At 54.0% G+C, this 24,522-nt stretch overlaps 1 protein-coding gene across 1 annotated transcript in view; it reads left to right on the forward strand.

Annotated features, from left to right (window-relative positions):
* Positions 1 to 1,943: 1,943 nt before the first annotated feature.
* The window catches only part of LOC139257912 (myosin-10), a gene marked incomplete at its 3' end in the record, with an annotated part of 65,565 nt that continues 42,986 nt past the window's right edge, over positions 1,944 to 24,522 (forward strand). Inside the window, exons 1-2 of the mRNA XM_070874660.1 lie at positions 1,944 to 2,017; positions 16,124 to 16,502. Coding sequence (XP_070730761.1) covers positions 16,152 to 16,502 — 351 coding nt within the window. The remainder of the gene's footprint in view (positions 2,018 to 16,123; positions 16,503 to 24,522) is intronic.

Genomic DNA, 24,522 nt, shown 5'->3' on the forward strand with positions numbered 1-24,522 from the left:
GGGAGTCTCGTGTCATGGAAACATAGACATGGAAAATAGGTGCAGGAGTAGGCCATTCGGCCCTTCTAGCCTGCACCGCCATTCAATGAGTTCATGGCTGAACATGCAACCTCAGTACCCCCTTCCTGCTTTCTCGCCATAACCCTTGATCCCCCGAGTGGTAAGGACTTCATCTAACTCCCTTTTGAATATATTTAGTGAACTGGCCCCCAACAACTTTCTGTGGTAGAGAATTCCACAGGTTCACTATTCTCTGGGTGAAGAAGTTTCTCCTCATCTCGGTCCTAAATGGCTTACCCCTTATCCTTAGACTGTGTGAGCCCTGGTTCTGGACTTCCCCAACATCGGGAACATTCTTCCTGCATCTAAACCTGTCCAGTCCCGTCAGAATTTTATATGTTTCTATGAGATCCCATCTCATCCTTCTAAACTCCAGTGAATATAAGCCCAGTCGATCCAGTCTTTCTTCATATGTCAGTCCTGCCATCCCGGGAATCAGTCTGGTGAACCTTCGCTGCACTCCCTCAATAGCAAGAATGTCCTTCCTCAGATTAGGAGACCAAAACTGTACACATTGCTCCAGGTGTGGTCTCACCTGTACAACTGCAGTAAGACCTCCCTGCTCCTATACTCAAATCCTCTCGCTATGAAGGCCAACATACCATTTGCCTTCTTCACCGCCTGCTGTACCTGCATGGCCAACCTTCATTTTTGAGAGGAATGGTCAATTGGGGAGGGTGAAAGGTCACTTTTTGAGGGGAATGGTCAATTGCAAAGTGCGAAAGATAATTTTTTGAGGGGAATTATGAATTGGAATGGCTGAATGGTCAATTTTTGTGGGGATTGGTCAATTGGTAAGGGTGAAAGTTGAATTTGTGAGGGCAATGACCAATTGTGAAGGGTGAAATTTCAATTTTTGAGGGGAGTGACCAATTGGAAAGGGCAAGTGGTCCATATTCGAGGGGAATGGTCAATTGGGAGGGGCGAAAGATCATTTTTTGAGGGGAATGGTCAATTGGGGAGGGTGAAAGGTCATTTCTTGAGGGGAATGGTCAATTGGGAGGGGTGAAAGGTCATTTTTTGAGGGGAATGGTCAATTGGAAAGGGCGAAAGGTGAATATTTGAGGGGAATGGTCAATTGGAAAAATTGAGAGGTCATTTTTTGAGGAGAATGGTTCATTGGAAAGGGTGAAAGGTCATTTCTTGAGGGGAACGGTCAATTGGGAGGGGTGAAAGGTCATTTTTTGAGGGGAATGGTCAATTGGAAAGGGTATAAGGTCGATTTTTGAGGAGAATGGTAAATTGGAAAGGGTGAAAGGTCATTTTCTGAGGGGAATGGTCAAGTGGGAGGGGTGAAAGGTCAATATTTGGGGGGCAGAATGGTCAATGAGGGCGGGACCTCACACTTACCCCCTCTGCCGTCCCGCGTCTGCCGCCCGGGGCTGCTGATTGGCGCAAAGCGAGCCGTCCGTCGCAATCCCCGCGGCCCGATTGGTGGAGGCGGCCGTCGATCAGCGCGAAAGCACCCGCCCCCTCTGATTGACTGCCCGCCCGCCCAGCGCTCGAGGGGGTTCGTCTCCCCCCCCCCGTTAGCGATTGGCCGGGGTGGGGGGGGGTCCACGTGCAGCGCAGGCCTGCGGGCTCCCGATTGGCGCGTGGCCATGTCAATCACAGCACGGCCACGGCGCACCCGCCCTCCCCACTGCCAACCGCCCTCCCGCCCGCGAGACGGCCGCGCCGCCTTTGAATCTGATTGGCCCGCACACGGCCGCGGCGCCTGATAGGACGAGACGTTTGGACGGACGGGCGGCGCCGGCCAACGGGAGAAGGGTGGGCGGGTTCGGCGCCCACGTGCGCCGCCCGCGTCACGCCCCCCCCCCCCCCCTCCAGGCCAGCGCGACCAATCAGCGGCGGCCGGCAAAGGTCGCCCCCGCCGCGTCCGCGTCTCATTCAGCCCGCGGACGCCGGAGGAGCAGGATCGAAGCAGGAGCAGCAGCCGCAGACAGCAGCCGGCGGGGTAGTAGTGGCCAGCGCAGCCGGGCTCAGGGCGCTGCGGGCCGGCCGCGGGCAGGGGGTTGGTGTCGAGGCCGCACGATCCAAATGGGGGAAGGCAGCAGGACGCTTTCAAAGCTGCTGGGGGGGTGCAGGGAGTGCCTTGCATCGTCGGCAGCACAATTTCCAGGCCCCAGTGAATTGCATCTTTGCAAAATCCCCCCTCCCCAGATTGGCAAAATCCCCCCTCCCCAGTTTTGCAAATTTTAATCAATTAATTTGCAAAATTTGCCCTCTCCAATTTTGCAGATTTTGATCAATCAATTTGCAAAATTCCAACCCTCCCACCCCCTGCTCTCCTCAATTATAATTAATTAATTTATAATATTTCCTCCCTCGGGTGTCCCCAATTATAATTCATCTATTTGCAATATTTCCCCAATTAATCTATTTGCAATAATTCATCTATTTGCAATATTATTAATCTATTTACAAAAATTTCCCAATTATAATTAATCTATTTGCAATATTCCCTGTCTTGTCCCAATTATAATTCATCTATTTACAATATTTCCCCAATTATTTATCTATTTGCAATAATGCTCCAATTTTAATTCATCTATTTGCAACAATTCCCCAATTATAATCGATTGATTTGCAATATTTCCCCAATTGATTTGCAATATTTCCCCAATTAATCTATTTGCAATAATTCCCCAATAATTCATCTATTTGCAATATTTCTCCAATTATTAATCTATGTACAATAATTTCCCAATTATAATGAATCTATTTGCAATATTCCCCGTCTCGCCCCAATTATAATGCATCGATTTACAATAATTCCCCAATTATAATGAATCTATTAATAATTCCGCAATTATAATAAATCTATTTACAATATTCCCCTTCTTGCCCCAATTTAAATGAATCTTTTATTGAGATTCTCCCCACCCCCCCCCACTTCCAGTGATAATATATTTGCGTTGCACGTTAATGCAATATTCTCCCTCCCCAGCCGCCTGTGTTCTGCAATGTCCCTCTCTTTCACACTTCGTTTTTTGCTGTAGATATATTAGATATTGTCTCTCTCTCTCTCTCTCTCTCTGTCTGTCCCTCTCTCTCTGTCTGTCCCTCTCTCTCTGTCTGTCCCTCTCTCTCTGTCTGTCCCTCTCTCTCTGTCTGTCCCTCTCTCTCTGTCCCTCTCTCTCTGTCTCTCTGTCTGTCCCTCTCTCTGTCTGTCCCTCTCTCTGTCTGTCCCTCTCTCTGTCTGTCCCTCTCTCTGTCTGTCCCTCTCTCTGTCTCTGTCCCTCTCTCTGTCTCTGTCCCTCTCTCTCCGTCTCTGTCCCTCTCTCTCCGTCTCTGTCCCTCTCTCTCCGTCTCTGTCCCTCTCTCTCCGTCTCTGTCCCTCTCTCTCCGTCTCTGTCCCTCTCTCTCCGTCTCTGTCCCTCTCTCTCCGTCTCTGTCCCTCTCTCTCCGTCTCTGTCCCTCTCTCTCCGTCTCTGTCCCTCTCTCTCCGTCTCTGTCCCTCTCTCTCCGTCTCTGTCCCTCTCTCTCCGTCTCTGTCCCTCTCTCTCCGTCTCTGTCCCTCTCTCTCCGTCTCTGTCCCTCTCTCTCCGTCTCTGTCCCTCTCTCTCCGTCTCTGTCCCTCTCTCTCCGTCTCTGTCCCTCTCTCTCCGTCTCTGTCCCTCTCTCTCCGTCTCTGTCCCTCTCTCTCCGTCTCTGTCCCTCTCTCTCCGTCTCTGTCCCTCTCTCTCCGTCTCTGTCCCTCTCTCTCCGTCTCTGTCCCTCTCTCTCCGTCTCTGTCCCTCTCTCTCCGTCTCTGTCCCTCTCTCTCCGTCTCTGTCCCTCTCTCTCCGTCTCTGTCCCTCTCTCTCCGTCTCTGTCCCTCTCTCTCCGTCTCTGTCCCTCTCTCTCCGTCTCTGTCCCTCTCTCTCCGTCTCTGTCCCTCTCTCTCCGTCTCTGTCCCTCTCTCTCCGTCTCTGTCCCTCTCTCTCCGTCTCTGTCCCTCTCTCTCCGTCTCTGTCCCTCTCTCTCCGTCTCTGTCCCTCTCTCTCCGTCTCTGTCCCTCTCTCTCCGTCTCTGTCCCTCTCTCTCCGTCTCTGTCCCTCTCTCTCCGTCTCTGTCCCTCTCTCTCCGTCTCTGTCCCTCTCTCTCCGTCTCTGTCCCTCTCTCTCCGTCTCTGTCCCTCTCTCTCCGTCTCTGTCCCTCTCTCTCCGTCTCTGTCCCTCTCTCTCCGTCTCTGTCCCTCTCTCTCCGTCTCTGTCCCTCTCTCTCCGTCTCTGTCCCTCTCTCTCCGTCTCTGTCCCTCTCTCTCCGTCTCTGTCCCTCTCTCTCCGTCTCTGTCCCTCTCTCTCCGTCTCTGTCCCTCTCTCTCCGTCTCTGTCCCTCTCTCTCCGTCTCTGTCCCTCTCTCTCCGTCTCTGTCCCTCTCTCTCCGTCTCTGTCCCTCTCTCTCCGTCTCTGTCCCTCTCTCTCCGTCTCTGTCCCTCTCTCTCCGTCTCTGTCCCTCTCTCTCCGTCTCTGTCCCTCTCTCTCCGTCTCTGTCCCTCTCTCTCCGTCTCTGTCCCTCTCTCTCCGTCTCTGTCCCTCTCTCTCCGTCTCTGTCCCTCTCTCTCCGTCTCTGTCCCTCTCTCTCCGTCTCTGTCCCTCTCTCTCCGTCTCTGTCCCTCTCTCTCCGTCTCTGTCCCTCTCTCTCTCTGTCTCTGTCCCTCTCTCTCTGTCTCTGTCCCTCTCTCTCTGTCTCTGTCCCTCTCTCTCTGTCTCTGTCCCTCTCTCTCTGTCTCTGTCCCTCTCTCTCTGTCTCTGTCCCTCTCTCTCCGTCTCTGTCCCTCTCTCTCCGTCTCTGTCCCTCTCTCTCCGTCTCTGTCCCTCTCTCTCCGTCTCTGTCCCTCTCTCTCCGTCTCTGTCCCTCTCTCTCCGTCTCTGTCCCTCTCTCTCCGTCTCTGTCCCTCTCTCTCCGTCTCTGTCCCTCTCTCTCCGTCTCTGTCCCTCTCTCTCCGTCTCTGTCCCTCTCTCTCCGTCTCTGTCCCTCTCTCTCCGTCTCTGTCCCTCTCTCTCCGTCTCTGTCCCTCTCTCTCTCTGTCTCTGTCCCTCTCTCTCTGTCTCTGTCCCTCTCTCTCTGTCTCTGTCCCTCTCTCTCTGTCTCTGTCCCTCTCTCTCTGTCTCTGTCCCTCTCTCTCTGTCTCTGTCCCTCTCTCTCTGTCTCTGTCCCTCTCTCTCTGTCTCTGTCCCTCTCTCTCTGTCTCTCTCTCTGTCTCTCTCTCTGTCTCTCTCTCTGTCTCTCTCTCTCTGTCTCTCTCTCTCTCTCTCTCTCTCTCTCTCTCTCTCTCTCTCTGTCTCTCTCTCCCTCTCCCCCTTTCTCTCCCTCCCCCCAGTCACTGCTCTCTGCAAGCCTCTCCCGCCCCTTCGCTCCACCGTTGCAGTCTGCGTCAGTCCCAACCCGCCCCCTAACCTCTCCACCTCCCTCTCCCGCTCCTCCGACGCCTCAAACACCTGCGTGCCGCGAGGCGGGGTATATTTCGTCGCGGGAGTTGCTGCATTTAAGGCAAGTCACTGTGCTGGGGAGCGAAGGAGACCCGCCTGTACTGGCATTAATGTTGGGTGTGCTGATTCTGACGATTCCAGCGTCTGTGTTTTAACAGCTCCCTCTCTTTCAGTGCCCTGAGCCTGCGTGAATGTCCGATTATGTCTGGTGCAGCAGTTGGAGGCCTGCGCTCATTGTAGCGGGCTCAATCCCTCTTCCTGTCTGCTGCGGCGATGTGGTTAAGAGGTTAACCCAGAAGGAAGGACCAGCTTCTGCCTGCTTGACATAATCGGCGACAATCTTCCCAGGTGTCCGCATCGCGAGCAGCTCCAAGCCTGCCCGCCCCCTCCCCCCCTCGCTACGGGGTCAGAAGGTTGTGGGTTTAAGCCCCGCGCTCCTCCCGGCCGGTGCTGAGGGAGCACCGTACTGCGCTGTCGGAGGGGCAGTACTGAGGGAGTGCCGTACTGTCGGAGGGGCAGTACTGAGGGAGTGCCGTACTGTCGGAGGGGCAGTACTGAGGGAGTGCCGTACTGTCGGAGGGGCAGTACTGAGGGAGTGCCGTACTGTCGGAGGGGCAGTACTGAGGGAGTGCCGTACTGTCGGAGGGGCAGTACTGAGGGAGTGCCGTACTGTCGGAGGGGCAGTACTGAGGGAGTGCCGTTCTGCGCTGTCGGAGGGGCAGTACTGAGGGAGTGCCGTACTGTCGGAGGGGCAGTACTGAGGGAGTGCCATACTGTCGGAGGGGCAGTACTGAGGGAGTGCCGCACTGTCGGAGGGGCAGTACTGAGGGAGCGCCGTACTGCGCTGTCGGAGGGGTGAGTTATTAAACCGCGGCCCGGTGATTGTTATGTTGTGAAGTTGTTATATTACACCTTAGGACAGAGAAGGTTAAAAGGAGGTAGTCAGAACAATTTGCATTTATATATCGCCTTCAACGTGGTAAAACGTCCCAGGGTGCTTCACAGGAGCGAATATCAAATACTATTTGACCCCGAGCCACACCGGGAGATATTGGGGACAGGCGACCAAAAGCTGGGCCACAGAGGTGGGTTTTAAGGAGCGGTCTTGAAGGAGGAGAGAGAGGCGGAGAGGTTTAGGGAGGGAGTTCCAGAGCTTGGGGCCCCAGGCAGCTGAAGGAACGGCCGCCGATGGTGGAGCGATCGGGGGATGCTCAAGGGGGCAGGATTGGAGGGGCGCAGAGATCTCGGGGGGTTACAGAGATAGGGAGGGGGGCGAGGGAGGGATTTGAACAGGAGGATGAGAATTGTAGGGGCTGGAGGAGGTTACAGAGATAGGGAGGGGGCGAGGGAGGGATTTGAACAGGAGGATGAGAATTGTCGGGGCTGGAGGAGGTTACAGAGATAGGGAGGGGGCGAGGGAGGGATTTGAACAGGAGGATGAGAATTGTCGGGGCTGGAGGAGGTTACAGAGATAGGGAGGGGGGCGAGGGAGGGATTTGAACAGGAGGATGAGAATTGTCGGGGCTGGAGGGGGTTACAGAGATAGGGAGGGGGGGGGCGAGGGAGGGATTTGAACAGGAGGATGAGAATTGTCGGGGCTGGAGGGGGTTACAGAGATAGGGAGGGATTTGAACAGGAGGATGAGAATTGTCGGGGCTGGAGGAGGTTACAGAGATAGGGAGGGGGGGGGCAAGGGAGGGATTTGAACAGGTGGATGAGAATTGTCGGGGCTGGAGGAGGTTACAGAGATAGGGAGGGGGGGCGAGGGAGGGATTTGAACAGGAGGATGAGAATTGTAGGGGCTGGAGGGGGTTACAGAGATAGGGAGGGGGGCGAGGGAGGGATTTGAACAGGAGGATGAGAATTGTAGGGGCTGGAGGGGGTTACAGAGATAGGGAGGGGGGGCGAGGGAGGGATTTGAACAGGTGGATGAGAATTGTCGGGGCTGGAGGAGGTTTGAGATTGCAATCGTAGATGATCACATTGAAATGTTTGGAGCTGGTAGTAAGTGAATTCAGCCGTTCCTAAACCGGTTTAGCCAGCTCCTGTCTGCTGACCTGTCACACCCAGTATCCACTATAATGGTTCAAATTAGCTACCTGTTAAAGAATGCCCGCAGTGCTCCCTGTCTCTCGCTCTCACGCACACTCGACACCCCCCACACGCGAGATGTTGCATCCCTGTTTGAACCACAGAACCGCAGAGATTTACAGCAAAGAAGGAGGCCATTCCGGCCCACCGTGTCCGCCTGGCGCCGGCCGACCGAGAGCCATCCCGGCCTAATCCCACTTTTCCGCTCTCGCTCCCTCGCCCTGTAGCGTACGGCCCTTCAAGGTGCACTGCCTGCTGTGGTGAGGGTTTCTGCCTCGAACGCCCTTTCAGGCCGTGAGTTCCGTCCCAGACCCTGCCCCAGACCCCCACCCCCCTCTGGGTGAAGACATTTCCCCCTCTAAACCCCCCCCCCCCCCCAATTACTGTCAATCCACGCCCCCTGGTTGTTGACCCCTCTGCCAAGGGAAACGGGTCCGTCCTATCCACTCTATCCACCCCCCTCATCATTTTATACACCTCAATCAGGTCTCCCCTCAGCCTCCTCTGTTCCAGAGAAAACAACCCCAGCCTATCCAATCTTTCCTCATCGCTAAAATTCTCCAGTCCAGGCAACATCCTGGTAAATCTCCTCTGTACCCTCTCTAGTGCAACATCCTGGTAAATCTCCTCTGTACCCTCTCCAGTGCAACATCCTGGTAAATCTCCTCTGCACCCTCTCCAGTGCAACATCCTGGTAAATCTCCTCTGCACCCTCTCCAGTGCAACATCCTGGTAAATCACCTCTGCACCCTCTCCAGTGCAACATCCTGGTAAATCTCCTCTGTACCCTCTCCAGTGCAACATCCTGGTAAATCTCCTCTGCACCCTCTCCAGTGCAACATCCTGGTAAATCTCCTCTGTACCCTCTCCAGTGCAACATCCTGGTAAATCTCCTCTGTACCCTCTCCAGTGCAACATCCTGGACCCTCTCCAGTGCAATCACATCTTTCCTGTAATGCGGTGACCAGAACTGTACACGCAGTACTCCAGCTGTGTGGCCGAACCAGTGTTGCATACAGTTCGAGCACAACCTCCCTGCTCTTGTCTTCTACGCCTCGGCTAATAAAGGCAAGCGTTCTGTGTGCCTTCTTAACCCCCTTATCCACCCGGCCTGCTCCCTTCAGGGATCTGTGGACCTGCCCTCCCAGGTCCCTCTGTTCCTCTAAAGGGTTGGATACTGAGCAGTGTAACGCGTATTCCCTCGCCTTGTTGGCTCTTGCCGACTGCACGACCTCACACCTCTGCGGATTGAACTGCGCTGGCCACTGCTCTGCCCAACCCCTGCCCTCAACCTTTCTCCCTGCCGCGCGCGCCCAGCATTCCTCCGCCCGTCCTCTCTGCTGCATGGGTGGACCTTCTGGGTGTGGTGTCCTGACCCGCTGCTGACTTTCTCGTTTGGCTGCTTTCGCAAGGTGTGGCCAATCTGTTGGTGTACAGCAGAAGTGCTCAGCGTGATAAATATATCGGCATGCTCTTAGCCTGATAAGAAGCTGAGGGGGAGCGCGCGAGGAGGAGCGCGCGAGGGGGAGCGCGCGTGATTCTCGTGCCCGTGTAACTTGTGCACCTCTTGTCGACTCTCGGCTCCCAACGAGAACGACGCAAGCGTCTCCCGTCTCCACGTCACTGCAGTCCCTCGTCCCCGTGACTGTTCTCGCCAGTCTCCTCCTGCACCCTCTCCAAACGCCTTCACGTCCCGCCCAAAGTGCGGTGCCCAGAATGGGGCACAAGACTCGAGCTGGGGTGCAACCAGAGATTGACGCAAGGGTCGCCATTTTGAACCCGAGGGCTCTACTTCCAAAGTGGGCCAGTGCTGATTGTGATTGTTGGTTGGACACGTTCTGGGCAGGAGTGTTACTTGTCTGCCTCTCTCTGTCTGCCTCTCTCTATCTGCCTCTCTCTCTCTGCCTCTCTCTCTCTGCCTCTCTCTCTCTGCCTCTCTCTCTCTGCCTCTCTCTCTCTGCCTCTCTCTCTCTGCCTCTCTCTCTCTGCCTCTCTCTCTCTGCCTCTCTCTCTCTGCCTCTCTCTCTCTGCCTCTCTCTCTCTGCCTCTCTCTCTCTGCCTCTCTCTCTCTGCCTCTCTCTCTCTGCCTCTCTCTCTCTGCCTCTCTCTCTCTGCCTCTCTCTCTGCCTCTCTCTCTGCCTCTCTCTCTGCCTCTCTGTCTCTCTGCCTCTCTCTCTCTCTGCCTCTCTCTCTCTCTCTGCCTCTCTCTCTCTCTGCCTCTCTCTCTCTCTGCCTCTCTCTCTCTCTCTGCCTCTCTCTCTCTCTGCCTCTCTCTCTCTCTGCCTCTCTCTCTCTCTGCCTCTCTCTCTGCCTCTCTCTCTCTCTGCCTCTCTGTCTCTGTCTCTGTCTCTGTCTCTGTCTCTGTCTCTCTGTCTCTGTCTCTCTGTCTCTCTGTCTCTGTCTCTCTGTCTCTGTCTCTGTCTCTCTGTCTCTGTCTCTCTGTCTCTCTGTCTCTGTCTCTCTGTCTCTCTGTCTCTGTCTCTCTGTCTCTGTCTCTGTCTCTCTGTCTCTGTCTCTGTCTCTCTGTCTCTCTGTCTCTGTCTCTCTCTCACCACAAGGGGCATTCAGTTAAGAGTGTGCAGGTTGGGACAGCAGTGGTATGTGGGTCGGGCTGAGGAGAGTCGAATGTCTCCTGTCCCTGAAGGACCACAATGAACCAGTTTGGGTTTGTTAATTGAAGTGAGCACCACTCCGTGAAATAACTGGGTCACTTTGAGATTCGTCTGGTTTTAGAGCTGCTCCCTCGACACTGTCCCATCAAACACTCCCAGGGCAGGTACAGGGGGTTAGATACAGAGTAAAGCTCCCTCTACACTGTCCCATCAAACACTCCCAGGGCAGGTACAGGGGGTTAGATACAGAGTAAAGCTCCCTCTGCACTGTCCCATCAAACACTCCCAGGGCAGGTACAGGGGGTTAGATACAGAGTAAAGCTCCCTCTGCACTGTCCCATCAAACATTCCCAGGGCAGGTACAGGGGGTTAGATACAGAGTAAAGCTCCCTCTACACTGTCCCATCAAACACTCCCAGGGCAGGTACAGGGGGTTAGATACAGAGTAAAGATCCCTCTACACTGTCCCATCAAACACTCCCAGGGCAGGTACAGGGGGTTAGATACAGAGTAAAGCTCCCTCTACACTGTCCCATCAAACACTCCCAGGGCAGGTACAGGGGGTTAGATACAGAGTAAAGCTCCCCCTACACTGTCCCATCAAACACTCCCAGGGCAGGTACAGGGGTTTAGATACAGAGTAAAGCTCTCTCTACACTGTCTCATCAAACACTCCCAGGGCAGGTACAGCAAGGGGTTAGATACAGAGTAAAGCTCCCTCTACACTGTCCCATCAAACACTCCCAGGACAGGTACAGGGGGTTAGATACAGAGTAAAGATCCCTCTACACTGTCCCATCAAACACTCCCAGGGCAGGTACAGGGGGTTAGATACAGAGTAAAGCTCCCCCTACACTGTCCCATCAAACACTCCCAGGGCAGGTACAGGGGGTTAGATACAGAGTAAAGCTCCCTCTACACTGTCCCATCAAACACTCCCAGGGCAGGTACAGGGGGTTAGATACAGAGTAAAGCTCCCTCTACACTGTCCCATCAAACACTCCCAGGGCAGGTACAGGGGGTTAGATACAGAGTAAAGCTCCCTCTACACTGTCCCATCAAACACTCCCAGGGCAGGTACAGGGGGTTAGATACAGAGTAAAGCTCCCTCTGCACTGTCCCATCAAACACTCCCAGGGCAGGTACAGGGGGTTAGATACAGAGTAAAGCTCCCTCTACACTGTCCCATCAAACACTCCCAGGGCAGGTACAGTGGGTTAGATACAGAATAACGCTCCCTCTACACGGTTCAGTCTCTAGCCCTGAGCTTTCTGGAGGCCCTGAGCTTACAATCTTTAGGTGCGGTGTTGACAGAGAGGCACGAGACCCATTCTTGCCTTCCCTGGTGTTGAAACACCCTCCCCAGAGTTCATGCTGCAAGGCCGACTCACCATTCCTTTGTATATATTGAAGGAACGTCGCAATATATACAAAGGAATCTCTCCCCCCCCTCTCTCCCCCCCCTCTCTCCCCCCCCTCTCTCCCCCCCCTCTCTCCCCCCCCTCTCTCCCCCCCTCTCTCCCCCCCTCTCTCCCCCCCCTCTCCCCCCCCTCTCTCCCCCCCCCTCTCTCCCCCCCCTCTCTCCCCCCCTCTCTCCCCCCCCTCTCTCCCCCCCTCTCTCCCCCCCTCTCTCCCCCCCCTCTCCCCCCCCTCCTCCCCCCCCTCTCTCCCCCCCCTCCTCCCCCCCTCTCTCCCCCCCTCTCTCCCCCCCCTCTCTCCCCCCCCTCTCTCCCCCCCCTCTCTCCCCCCCCTCTCTCCCCCCCTCTCTCCCCCCCCTCTCTCCCCCCCCTCTCTCCCCCCCCTCTCTCCCCCCCCTCTCTCCCCCCCTCTCTCCCCCCCCTCTCTCCCCCCCTCTCCCCTCTCTCCCCCCCCTCTCTCCCCCCCTCTCTCCCCCCCCTCTCTCCCCCCCTCTCTCCCCCCCCTCTCTCCCCCCCCTCTCTCCCCCCCCTCTCTCCCCCCCCTCTCTCCCCCCCCTCTCTCCCCCCCCTCTCTCCCCCCCCTCTCTCCCCCCCCTCTCTCCCCCCCCTCTCTCCCCCCCCCTCTCTCCCCCCCCTCTCTCCCCCCCCTCTCTCCCCCCCTCTCTCCCCCCCCTCTCTCCCCCCCCTCTCTCCCCCCCTCTCTCCCCCCCCTCTCTCCCCCCCTCTCTCCCCCCCTCTCTCCCCCCCCTCTCTCCCCCCCCTCTCTCCCCCCCCTCTCTCCCCCCCCTCTCTCCCCCCCCTCTCTCCCCCCCTCTCTCCCCCCCCTCTCTCCCCCCCCTCTCTCCCCCCCCTCTCTCCCCCCCTCTCTCCCCCCCCTCTCTCCCCCCCCTCTCTCCCCCCCCTCTCTCCCCCCCTCTCTCCCCCCCCTCTCTCCCCCCCCTCTCTCCCCCCCTCTCTCCCCCCCTCTCTCCCCCCCCTCTCTCCCCCCCCTCTCTCCCCCCCCTCTCTCCCCCCCCTCTCTCCCCCCCTCTCTCCCCCCCCTCTCTCCCCCCCTCTCTCCCCCCCCTCTCTCCCCCCCCTCTCTCCCCCCCCTCTCTCCCCCCCCTCTCTCCCCCCCCTCTCTCCCCCCCTCTCTCCCCCCCCTCTCTCCCCCCCCTCTCTCCCCCCCCCCTCTCTCCCCCCCCCTCTCTCCCCCCTCTCTCTCCCCCCCCCCTCTCTCCCCCCCCCCCCTCTCTCCCCCCCCCTCCCTCCCCCCCCCCCCCTCCCCTCCCCCCCCCTCTTCCCCCCCCTCTCTCTCCCCTCCCTCCGGGGTACCCCAGAAGTATTGGAGAGATGCAGGAGGAGGCTGTTGGGCCCTAATCGAGCCCATGCCGTGCCGGCTCTGTGACAGAGCGACCCCAGTCAGTCCCACACTCCCCCCTGCTCTTCCCCCACAGCCCCGGCACCTTTTCCCCCTTCGAATATTTATCCAATTCTCCCGTTTGAAAGTCCCGATTGAATCCGCTCTCACCGAGCTTTCAAGCAGCGCGTTTCCGATCACGAAAACTCACTGCGTCAAAACGTTCAGTGCTGGGGCCCCAGCTATTTACAATATACATTAATGATTTAGACGAAGGAATTGAGTGTAATATCTCCAAGTTTGCAGATGACACTAAGCTGGGTGGCGGTGTGAGCTGTGAGGAGGATGCTAAGAGGCTGCAGGGTGACTTGGACAGGTTAGGTGAGTGGGCAAATGCATGGCAGATGCAGTATAATGTGGATAAATGTGAGGTTATCCACTTTGGGGGCAAAAACAGGAAGGCAGAATATTATCTGAATGGTGACATTAGGAAAAGGGGAGGTGCAACGAGACCTGGGTGTCATGGGACATCAGTCATTGAAAGTTGGCCATGCAGGTACAGCAGGCGGTGAAGAAGGCAAATGGTATGTTGGCCTTCATAGCGAGAGGATTTGAGTATAGGAGCAGGGAGGTCTTACTGCAGTTGTACAGGGCCTTGGTGAGGCCACACCTGGAATATTGTGTTCAGTTTTGGTCTCCTAATCTGAGCAAGGACATTCTTGCTATTGAGGGAGTGCAGCGAAGGTTCACCAGACTGATTCCCGGGATGGCAGGACTGATATATGAAGAAAGACTGGATCGACTGGGCTTATATTCACTGGAGTTTAGAAGGATGAGAGGGGATCTCATAAAAACATATAAAATTCTGACGGGACTGGACAGGGTTAGATGCAGGAAGAATGTTCCCGATGTTGGGGAAGTCCAGAACCAGGTCTCACAGTCTAAGGATAAGGGGTAAGCCATTTAGGACCGAGATGAGGAGAAACTTCTTCACCCAGAGAATTGTGAACCTGTGGAATTCTCGACCACAGAAAGTTGTTGGGGGCCAGTTCGTTGGATATATTCAAAAGGGAGTTAGATGTGGCCCTTGCGGCTAAAGGGATCAGGGGGGTATGGAGAGAAGGCAGGAGTGGGGTACTGAAGTTACATGATCAGCCATGATCATATTGAATGGTGGTGCAGGCTCGAAGGGCCGAATGGCAGGGGGCAGGCTCGAATGGCCTGCTCCTGCACCTATTTTCTATGTTTCTAAGGCCTTCACAGAATTGGGCACAGTTCTCTAGCTGGGGCCTAAGCTGTGATTTATCAAGTGTTTTGAACAACTTCCTTGCTTTTGTGTGAAATATCGTGTGTATATATTTAACAACTTTGCAAGGTTTTATGTGCTGGGCGTGGAGTGAAACCAGTTGCGTAATTATAAGGCCCTTGGCCGTTTGTTGATGTGCGTATCGCTGACTCTGGTTTCGGAAAAGTATCTTAGTGTTGGGAGTTTAACGGCCACTCCCAACAGTGTGTGCATCTATCTTGTTGGATGAAGGCGTGGAAAAAAAGGTTGATTGTATCCAAGCACCGTGAGTTAGTCGACTTACCGTCATCATCGTCAGCCCCTCGGAATCGAGGAAAACTTGCTTCCACTCTTAACACGAGTTCTCGACTGACTGAACAGTCCGATACGGGAACCACAGTCCCTGTCACAGGTGGGACAGATAGACGTTGAGGGAAAGGGGAGGGTGGGACTGGTTTGCCGCACGCTCCTTCCGCTGCCTGCGCTTGCTTTCTGCGTGCTCGCAATTGGCGACGAGACTCGAGGTGCTCAGCGCCCTCCCGGATGCACTTCCTCCACTTTGGGGCGGACTGGTCTTTGGGCCAGGGACTTCCAGGTGTCGGTGGGGGATGTTGCACTTTATCAGGGAGGGGTGTCCCTTGTAACGCTTCCTCTGCCCACCTTGGGGCTCGCTTGCCCGTGAAGGAGTTCCGAGTAGAGCGCTCGCTTTGAGAGTCTGGTGTCTGGGGGGGGGGGAACGTGCGGACAATGTGGCCCTGCCCAGCGGAGCTGGTCGAGTGTGTGGTCAGTGCTTCGATGCTGGGGATGTTGGGCCTGGTCGAGGACGCTAACGTTGGTGCGTCTGTCCTCCCGGGGGATTTGCGGGATCTTGCGGAGACAGCGTTGGTGGTATTTCTCCAGCGACTTGAGGTGTCTACTGTACACGGTCCGTGTCTCTGAGCCATACAGGAGGGCGGGTATCACTACAGCCCTGTAGACCATGAGCTGGGGGTGAGGTGTCTACTGTACACGGTCCGTGTCTCTGGGCCATACAGGAGGGCGGGTATCACTACAGCTCTGTAGACCATGAGCTCGGTGGTGGATTTGAGGGGCCTGGTCTTCAAACACTCTGTTCCTCAGGCGGCCGAAGGCTGGCGCACTGGAGTCGGTGTTGGCCCTCGTCGCCAATGTCTACCCTTGTTCATAAGAGGCTCCCGAGATATGGAAAGTGGTCCATGTTGCCCAGGGCCGTGCTGTGGATCTTGATGACTGTTTCTATGGTAACAGGCTTCGGGGAGGCCAAATAGGCCGAGTGTTTCTATGGTAACAGGCTTCAGGGAGGCCGAATGGGCCTAGTGTTTCAACAGGCTTCAGGGAGGCTGAATGGGCCTAGTGTTTCTATGGTAACAGGCTTTAGGAGGCCGAATGGGCCTAGTGTTTCTATGGTAACAGGCTTTAGGGAGGCCGAATGGCCTCGTGTTTCTATGGTAACAGGATTCAGAGGGCCGAATGGACCTTGTGTTTCTATGGTAGCAGGCTTCAGGGGGGCCGAATGGGCCTAGTGTTTCTATGGTAACAGGCTTCAGAGGGCCGAATGGGCCGAGTGTTTCTATGGTAACAGACTTCAGAGGGCCGAATGGGCCTAGTGTTTCTATGGTAACAGGCTTCAGAGCGCCGAATGGGCCTAGTGTTTCTATGGTAACAGGCTTCAGAGGGCCGAATGGGCCTAGTGTTTCTCTGGTAATAGGCTTCAGAGGGCCGAATGGGCCTAGTGTTTCTATGGTAACAGGCTTCAGAGGGCCGAATGGGCCTAGTGTTTCTATGGTAACAGGCTTCAGAGGGCCGAATGGGCCTAGTGTTTCTATGGTGGTTGACGCGACTAATTCTGAACTCTCTCTCTCTCTCTCTCTCTCCCGTCGCAGGTAGAGCGGGCCAGGCCGGAACCGGAGCATGGCGCAGCGGGGCAGCGGGTACCAGGATGACGCCGAGCGTTACCTCTTCGTGGACCGGGGCTACGTGGCCAACCCCGCCACCCAGGCCGACTGGACGGCCAAGAAGCTGGTGTGGGTGCCCTCCGAGCGGCATGGCTTCGAGGCGGCCAGCGTCCGGGAGGAGCGGGGCGAGGAGGTGGTGGTGGAGCTGGCCGAGAACGGGCGACGGGCCACCGTGGCCAAGGACGACCTCCAGCGCATGAACCCGCCCAAGTTCGCCAAGGTGGAGGACATGGCGGAGCTGACTTGCCTGAACGAGGCCTCCGTGCTGCACAACCTGAAGGACCGCTACTACTCTGGGCTCATCTACGTGAGTGCCTCGCTAGTAAGGGGGCCGCGGGGCGGGAGGTTTGGGGCGCAGTCGCGACCCGGTTCAACAGGAAAAACAGAATCACAGCGAGGTTTGCAGAGCTTGTTGGGTTGGGAGTAACGCAACCAGACAATGACGGTCACAGCATACATCAGTGATTGAGACGAGGGAATTGAGGGTAATATCTCCCAAGTTTGCAGATGACACTAAGCTGGGTGGCGGTGTGAGCTGTGAGGAGGATGCTAAGAGGCTGCAGGGTGACTTGGACAGGTTAGGTGAGTGGGGCAAATGCATGGCAGATGCAGTATAACGTGGATCAAAATGGGAGGGTAGCCACTTTGGGTGGCAAAAACAGGAAGGCAGAATATTACCTGAATGGCGGCAGATTAGGAAAAGGGGGAGGTGCAGCGAGACCTGGGTGTGTCGTGGTACATCAGGCATTGAAGGTTGGCCATGCAGGTACAGCAGGCGGTGAAGAAGGCAAATGGCATGTTGACCTTATTAGTCAGCAAATTGTGTTCGGGAAATTGGTGGGATTGAAGGCCGATAAATCCCCAGGGCCTGATAGTCTGCATTGCAGAGTACTTAAGGAAGTGGCCCTAGAAAATAGTGGATGCATTGGTGGTCATTTTTCAACAGTCTATAGACTCCGGAACAGTTCCTATGGATTGGAGGGTAGCTAAGGTAACGCCACTTTTTAAAAAAGGAGGGAGAGAGAAATCAGGGAATTATAGACCGGTTAGCCTGACCATCGGTGGTGGGGAAAATGTTGGAATCAATTATTAAAGATATAATAGCAGCGCATTTGGAAAGCAGTGACAGGATCGGTCCAAGTCAGGATGGATTTATGAAAGGGAAATCATGCTTGACAAATCTTCTGGAATTTTTTGAGAATGTAACTGGTAGAGTGGATGTGGTGTATTTGGACTTTGACAAGGTCCCACACAAGAGATTAGTGTGCAAAATTAAAGCACATGGTATTGGGGGTAATGTACTGACGTGGATAGAGAACTGGTTGGCAGACAGGAAGCAGAGAGTCGGGATAAACGGGTCCTTTTCAGAACGGCAGGCAGTGACTAGTGGGGTACCGCAGGGCTCAGTGCTGGGACCCCAGCTATTTACAATATACATTATTGATTTAGACGAAGGAATTGAGTGTAATATCTCCAAGTTTGCAGATGACACTAAGCTGGGTGGCGGTGTGAGCTGTGAGGAGGATGCTAAGAGGCTGCAGGGTGACTTGGACAGGTTAGGTGACTGGGGCAAATGTATGGCAGATGCAGTATAATGTGGATAAATGTGAGGCTTTCCACTTTGGGGGCAAAAACAGGAAGGCAGAATATTATCTGAACGGTGACAGATTAGGAAAAGGGGAGGTGCAACGAGACCTGGGTGTCATGGGACATCAGTCATTAAAGGTTGGCATGCAGGTACAGCAGGCGGTGAAGAAGGCAAATGCCATGTTGGCCTTCATAGCGAGGGGATTTGAGTATAGGAGCAGGGAGGTCTTACTGTAGTTGTACAGGGCCTTGGTGAGACCACACCTGGAATATTGTGTACAGTTTTGGTCTCCTAATCTGAGGAAGGACATTCTTGCTATTGAGGGAGTGCAGCGAAGGTTCACCAGACTGATTCCCGGGATGGCTGGACTGACATATGAAGAAAGACTGGATCGACTGGGCTTATATTCACTGGAGTTTAGAAGAATGAGAGGGGGATCTCATAGAAACATATAAAATTCTGACGGGACTGGACAGGTTAGATGCAGGAAGAATGTTCCCGATGTTGGGAGTCCAGAACCAGGGCTCACACAGTCGAAGGATAAGGGGTAAGCCATTTAGGACCGAGATGAGGAGAAACTTCTTCACCCAGAGAATTGTGAACCTGTGGAATTCTCTACCACAGAAAGTTGTTGAGGACCAGTTCGTTGGATATATTCAAAAGGGAGTTAGATGTGGCCCTTACGGCTAAAGGGATCAGGGGGGTATGGAGAGAAGGCAGGAGTGGGGTACTGAGGGAATGATCAGCCATGATCATATTGAATGGTGGGGCAGGCTCGAAGGGCCCAATGGCGGGGGGCAGGCTCGAAGGGCCCAATGGCCTGCTCCTGCACCTATTTTCTATGGTTCTACGTTCACAAGACACAATAAAACCCCAGCCAGTTGGGTCTTGGACATCTGCGATGAGGTATGCAGTCGTGAACCTAGTGGATGAACTGGTAACGTCTAGCGTGATTGTTAATATAACGTAAGAAACAGGAGCAGGAGTGGGCCATTCGGCCCCTCGAGCCCTTCTCCGCCATTTAATACGATCGTGGCCTGATCCGATCATGGACCCAGCTCCACTTCCCTGCCCGCCCCCTTATCGGTTAAGAAACTGTCTATCTCTGTCTTAAATATATTCAATGTCCCGGCTTCCACAGCTCTCTGAGGCAGCGAGTTCCACAGATTTACAACCCTCTGAGAGAAGAAATTCCTCCTCATCTCAGTTTTAAATGGGCGGCCCCTTATTCTAAGACCATGCCCCCTAGTTCTAGTCTCCCCCATCAGTGGGAACATCCTCTCTGCATCCACCTTGTCGAGCCCCCCCCTCATAATCTGATACGTTTCGATAAGATCGCCTCTCATTCTTCTGAACTCCAATGAGTAGAGGCCCAACCTCCTCAACCTTTCCTCATAAGTCAACCCCCCTCATCCCCGGAATCGACCGAGTGAACCTTCTCTGAACTGCCTCCAAAGCAAGTATATCCTTCCTTAAATGTCTGTGTCTGTGTGTCTCTCTCTCTCTCTCTCATAAGAATTCGGAGCAAGAGTCGGCCATTTGGCCCCTCAAGCCTGCCCCGTCATTAATGAGATCACGGCCGATTGTCGACCTCAATTCCACTTTCCCGCCCGATTCCTCACTTTCCCCTCGACTCCAAAAATCTCTCGATCTCCACCCTTGAATATACTCAGAGCCTGAGCCTCCACAGCCCTCTGCGGCAGAGAATTCCAGAGTTCGCCCCCCTCCGAGTGAAGAAATCCCTCCTCATCTCCGTCCTAAATGGCCGACCCCTTATCCTGAGACTGTGTGAGCCCTGGTTCTAGACTCCCCAGCCCCGGGAGGGGGGGAAACACCCTCCCTGCATCTACCCGGTCAAGCCCCCTCAGAATTGTGTCTGTTTCAATAAGATCATGAAAAATGAAGTCAATGTACAGATCAGCCATGAACTAAACCAATAAAATGAAAAGAATGACTTGCATTTCTAAGGGAATACACCTATTAAATGGTCGGACACTGAGAAGTGTAGAGGAACGGAGGGACCTTGGGGTGCAGGTCCCTGAAGGTAGCAGGCCAGTTAAGGTGGTTAAGAAGGCGCACGGAATGCTTGCCTTTATTAGCCGAGGCGTAGAATACAAGAGCAGGGAGGTTATGCTCGAACTGTATACAACGCTGGTTAGGCCACAGCTGGAGTACTGCGTGTACAGTTCTGGTCACCACATTACAGGAAAGATGTGATTGCAGTGGAGAGGGTACAGAGGAGATTTACCAGGATGTTGCACTAGAGAAGGTACAGAGGAGATTTACCAGGATGTTGCACTAGAGAGGGTACAGAGGAGATTTACCAGGATGTTGCACTAGAGAGGGTACAGAGGAGATTGACCAGGATATTGCACTAGAGAGGGTACAGAGGAGATTTACCAGGATGTTGCACTAGAGAGGGTACAGAGGAGATTTACCAGGATGTTGCACTAGAGAGGGTACAGAGGAGATTTACCAGGATGTTGCACTAGAGAGGGTACAGAGGAGATTTACCAGGATGTTGCACTGGAGAGGGTACAGAGGAGATTTACCAGGATGTTGCACTGGAGAGGGTACAGAGGAGATTTACCAGGATGTTGCACTAGAGAGGGTGCAGAGGAGATTTACCAGGATGTTGCCGGGACTGTAGAATTTTAGCGATGCGGAAAGATGGGATAGGCTGGGGTTGTTTTCTTTGAAACAGAGGAGGCTGAGGGGAGACCTGATTGAGGTGTATAAAACGATGAGGGGCCTGGATAGGAATGACCTGTTTCCTTGGGCAGAGGGGTCAACACCAGGGGACATGGTGTAACAGGCTTGAGGGGCTGAATGGGCCTCCTGTTCCTGTGTAACAGGCTCGAGGGGCTGAATGGGCCTCCTGTTCCTGTGTAACAGGCTCGAGGGGCTCAATGGGCCGCCTCCTGTTCCTGTGTAACAGACTCGAGGGACTGAATGGGCCTCCTGTTCCTGTGTAACAGGCTCGAGGGGCTGAATGGGCCTCCTCCTGTTCCTGTGTAACAGGCTCGAGGGGCTGAATGGGCCTCCCGTTCCTGTGTAACAGGCTCGAGGGGCTGAATGGGCCTCCTCCTGTTCCTGTGTAACAGGCTCGAGGGGCTGAATGGGCCTCCTGTTCCTGTGTAACAGGCTCGAGGGGCCGAATGGGCCTCCTGTCCCTGTGTAACAGGCTCGAGGGGCCGAATGGGCCTCCTGTCCCTGTGTAACAGGCTCGAGGGGCCGAATGGGCCTCCTGTTCCTGTGTAACAGGCTCGAGGGGCTGACCCACAGAACCACACTCCGGCCAGCTTAATCGGAACCTAATATATACATTTTTTTTATATGAAAGAGGTGGGGGGGGGTGGGTATTTGAACAGCCACCAGTTTGTTTGTGTCTGCCCGGCCCTGAATCAACGCTAAAAAATGTGATCGAACAAGGGTTTATTTGTACTCTTAAGCGTTTGAACAGAAAACCTGCCGGTTGGTTGCTCTGTGAGCTTCATCAGTTCCAATATACTGTGCAACACATTGAAGGGAGAGAATGTTAGCAGTGCTCTCTGTTTGCGATTCACAAAGGACCCTGGACTGCTTTGCAGAGAAGCGTTCATCGAATCGTAGAACGACACAGCACAGGAGGATCCCATCGGGCCCATCGAGCCCATGGTGTGCCGGCTCTGTGACAGAGCGACCCCAATCAGTCTCGCACTCCCCGCAGCCCGACAGATTTTTAAACCCTTCGACTATTGATCCAACTCCCCCTTTTTTTTTGTGTGAAAGTCACGATTTAATCTGGTCCCACCGCCCTTTAACTCGCGCGCTCCCGATCACAATAAAAGTGCAGCAGTTCTCACGGGTGACTTTAATCTACATATAGATTGGGCTAACCAAACTGGTCGCGACGCGGTGGAGGAGGATTTCCTGGAGTGTATAAGGGATGGTTTTCTCGACCAATATGCCGAGGAACCACCGAGAGAGCTGGCCATCCCAGACTGGGTGTTGTGTAACGAGAGAGGATTAATTAGCAATCTTGTTGTGCAAGGCCCCTTGGGGAAGAGTGACCATAATGTGGTACAGTTCTTCACTTAAGGTGGAGAGTGACACAGTTAATTCAGAGACTAGGGTCCTGAACTTAAAGAAAGGTAACTTCGATGGTATGAGACGTGAATTGGCTAGGGTAGACTTGCAAATGATTCTTAAAGGGTTGACAGTGGATAGGCAGTGGCAGACATTTAAAGATCACATGGATGAACTTCAGCAATTGTACATCCCTGTCTGGTGTATAAATAAAACGGAGAAGGTGGCTCAACCGTGGCTAACAAGGGAAATTAGGGATAGTGTTAAAGCCAAGGAAGAGGCATATAAATTGGCCAGAAAAAGCAGCAAACCTGAGGACTGGGAGAAATTTAGAATTCAGCAGAGGAGGACAAAGGGTTTAATTAGGAGGGGGAAAATAGAGTACGAGAGGAGGCTTGCCGGGAACATAAAAACCGACTGCAAAAGCTTCTAAAGACATGTGAAGGGAAAGAGATTAGTGAAAACAAACGTAGATCCCTTGCAGTCAGAATCAGGTGAATTTATAATGGGGGAACAAAGAAATGGCAGACCAATTGAACAAATACTTTGGTTCTGTCTTCACGAAGGAAGACACAAATAACCTTCTGGAAATACCAGGGGACCGAGGGTCTAGCGAGAAGGAGGAACTGAAGTCAGGAAATTGTGTTAGGGAAAATTGATGAGATTGAAGGCCGATAAATCCCCAGGGCCTGATGGTCTGCATTCCAGAGTACTTAAGGAAGTGGCCCTAGAAAATAGTGGATGCATTGGTAGTCATTTTTCAACAGTCTATAGACTCTGGATCAGTTCCTATGGATTGGAGGGTAGCTAATGTAACACCACTTTTTAAAAAAGGGAGGGAGAGAGAAATCAGGGAATTATAGACCGGTCAGCCTGATATCGGTGGTGGGGAAATTGTTGGAATCAATTATTAAAGATAGAACAGCAGCGCATTTGGAAAGCAGGGACGGGATCGGTCCAAGTCAGGATGGATTTATGAAAGGGAAATCATGCTTGACAAATCTTCTAGAATTTTTTGAGAATGTAACTGGTAGAGTGGATGTGGTGTATTTGGACTTTGACAAGGTCCCACACAAGAGATTAATGTGCAAAATTAAAGCACATGGTATTGGAGGTAATGTACTGACGGGGATAGAGAACTGGTTGGCAGACAGAAGGCAGAGAGTCGGGATAATCGGGTCCTTTTCAGAATGGCAGGCAGTGACTAGTGGGGTGCCGCAGGGTTCAGTGCTGGGACCCCAGCTATTTACAATATCCATTAATGATTTAGACAAAGGAATTGAGTGTAATATCTCCAAGTTTGCAGATGACACTAAGCTGGGTGGCGGTGTGAGCTGTGAGGAGGATGCTAAGAGGCTGCAGGGTGACTTGGACAGGTTAGGTGAGTGGGCAAATGCATGGCAGATGCAGTATAATGTGGATAAATGTGAGGTTATCCACTTTGGTGGCAAAAACAGGAAGGCAGAATATTATCTGAATGGTGACAGATTAGGAAAAGGGGAGGTGCAATGAGACCTGGGTGTCATGGGACATCAGTCATTGAAAGTTGGCCATGCAGGTACAGCAGGCGGTGAAGAAGGCAAATGGTATGTTGGCCTTCATAGCGAGAGGAATAAGTATAGGAGCAGGGAGGTCTTACTGCAGTTGTACAGGGCCTTGGTGAGACCACACCTGGAATATTGTGTCCAGTTTTGGTCTCCTAATCTGAGGAAGGACATTCTTGCTATTGAGGGAGTGCAGCGAAGGTTCACCAGACTGATTCCCGGGATGGCAGGACTGACATATGAAGAAAGACTGGATCGACTGGGCTTATATTCACTGGAGTTTAGAAGAATGAGAGGGGATCTCATAGAAACATATAAAATTCTGACGGGACTGGACAGGTTAGATGCGGGAAGAATGTTCCCGATGTTGGGGAAGTCCAGAACCAGGGCTCACACAGTCTAAGGATAAGGGGTAAGCCATTTAGGACCGAGATGAGGAGAAACTTCTTCACCCAGAGAATTGTGAACCTGTGGAATTCTCTACCACAGAAAGTTGTTGGGGGCCAGTTCGTTGGATATATTCAAAAGGGAGTTAGATGTGGCCCTTACGGCTAAAGGGATCAGGGGGGTATGGAGAGAAGGCAGGAGTGGGGTACTGAAGTTGCATGATCAGCCATGATCGTATTGAATGGCGGGGGGCAGGCTCGAAGGGCCCAATGGCGGGGGGCAGGCTCGAAGGGCCCAATGGCGGGGGCAGGCTCGAAGGGCCCAATGGTGGGGCAGGCTCGAAGGGCCCAATGGTGGGGCAGGCTCGAAGGGCCCAATGGCGGGGGCAGGCCCGAAGGGCCCAATGGCGGGGGCAGGCTCGAAGGGCCGAATGGCGGGGGGCAGGCTCGAACGGCCCAATGCCTGCTCCTGCACCTATTTTCTCTGTTTCTATGTTTCTCCACGTTGCTGAAGTCCCTCATTCCCCAGGACTGTCCTGGTCAATCTCTCCTGCAACTCCCTCATTGAAAATTAGGATTGAATCCATTTCCACCGGCCTTCCAGTCAGCGCGCTCCCGATCGTTTCGTGCTGCTGTGCAAGTGCTTCTTCACATCAAGGTCGTCTCTCCTTCTGATGCCAGTTATGCTTTAGGAATAAGGACAATAAGGAAATGCTTGATGTGGAACAGTGAACTGTTAAG

The sequence above is a fragment of the Pristiophorus japonicus genome, unplaced genomic scaffold (assembly GCF_044704955.1).
Source record: "Pristiophorus japonicus isolate sPriJap1 unplaced genomic scaffold, sPriJap1.hap1 HAP1_SCAFFOLD_925, whole genome shotgun sequence".
NCBI lineage: Eukaryota > Metazoa > Chordata > Chondrichthyes > Pristiophoridae > Pristiophorus > Pristiophorus japonicus.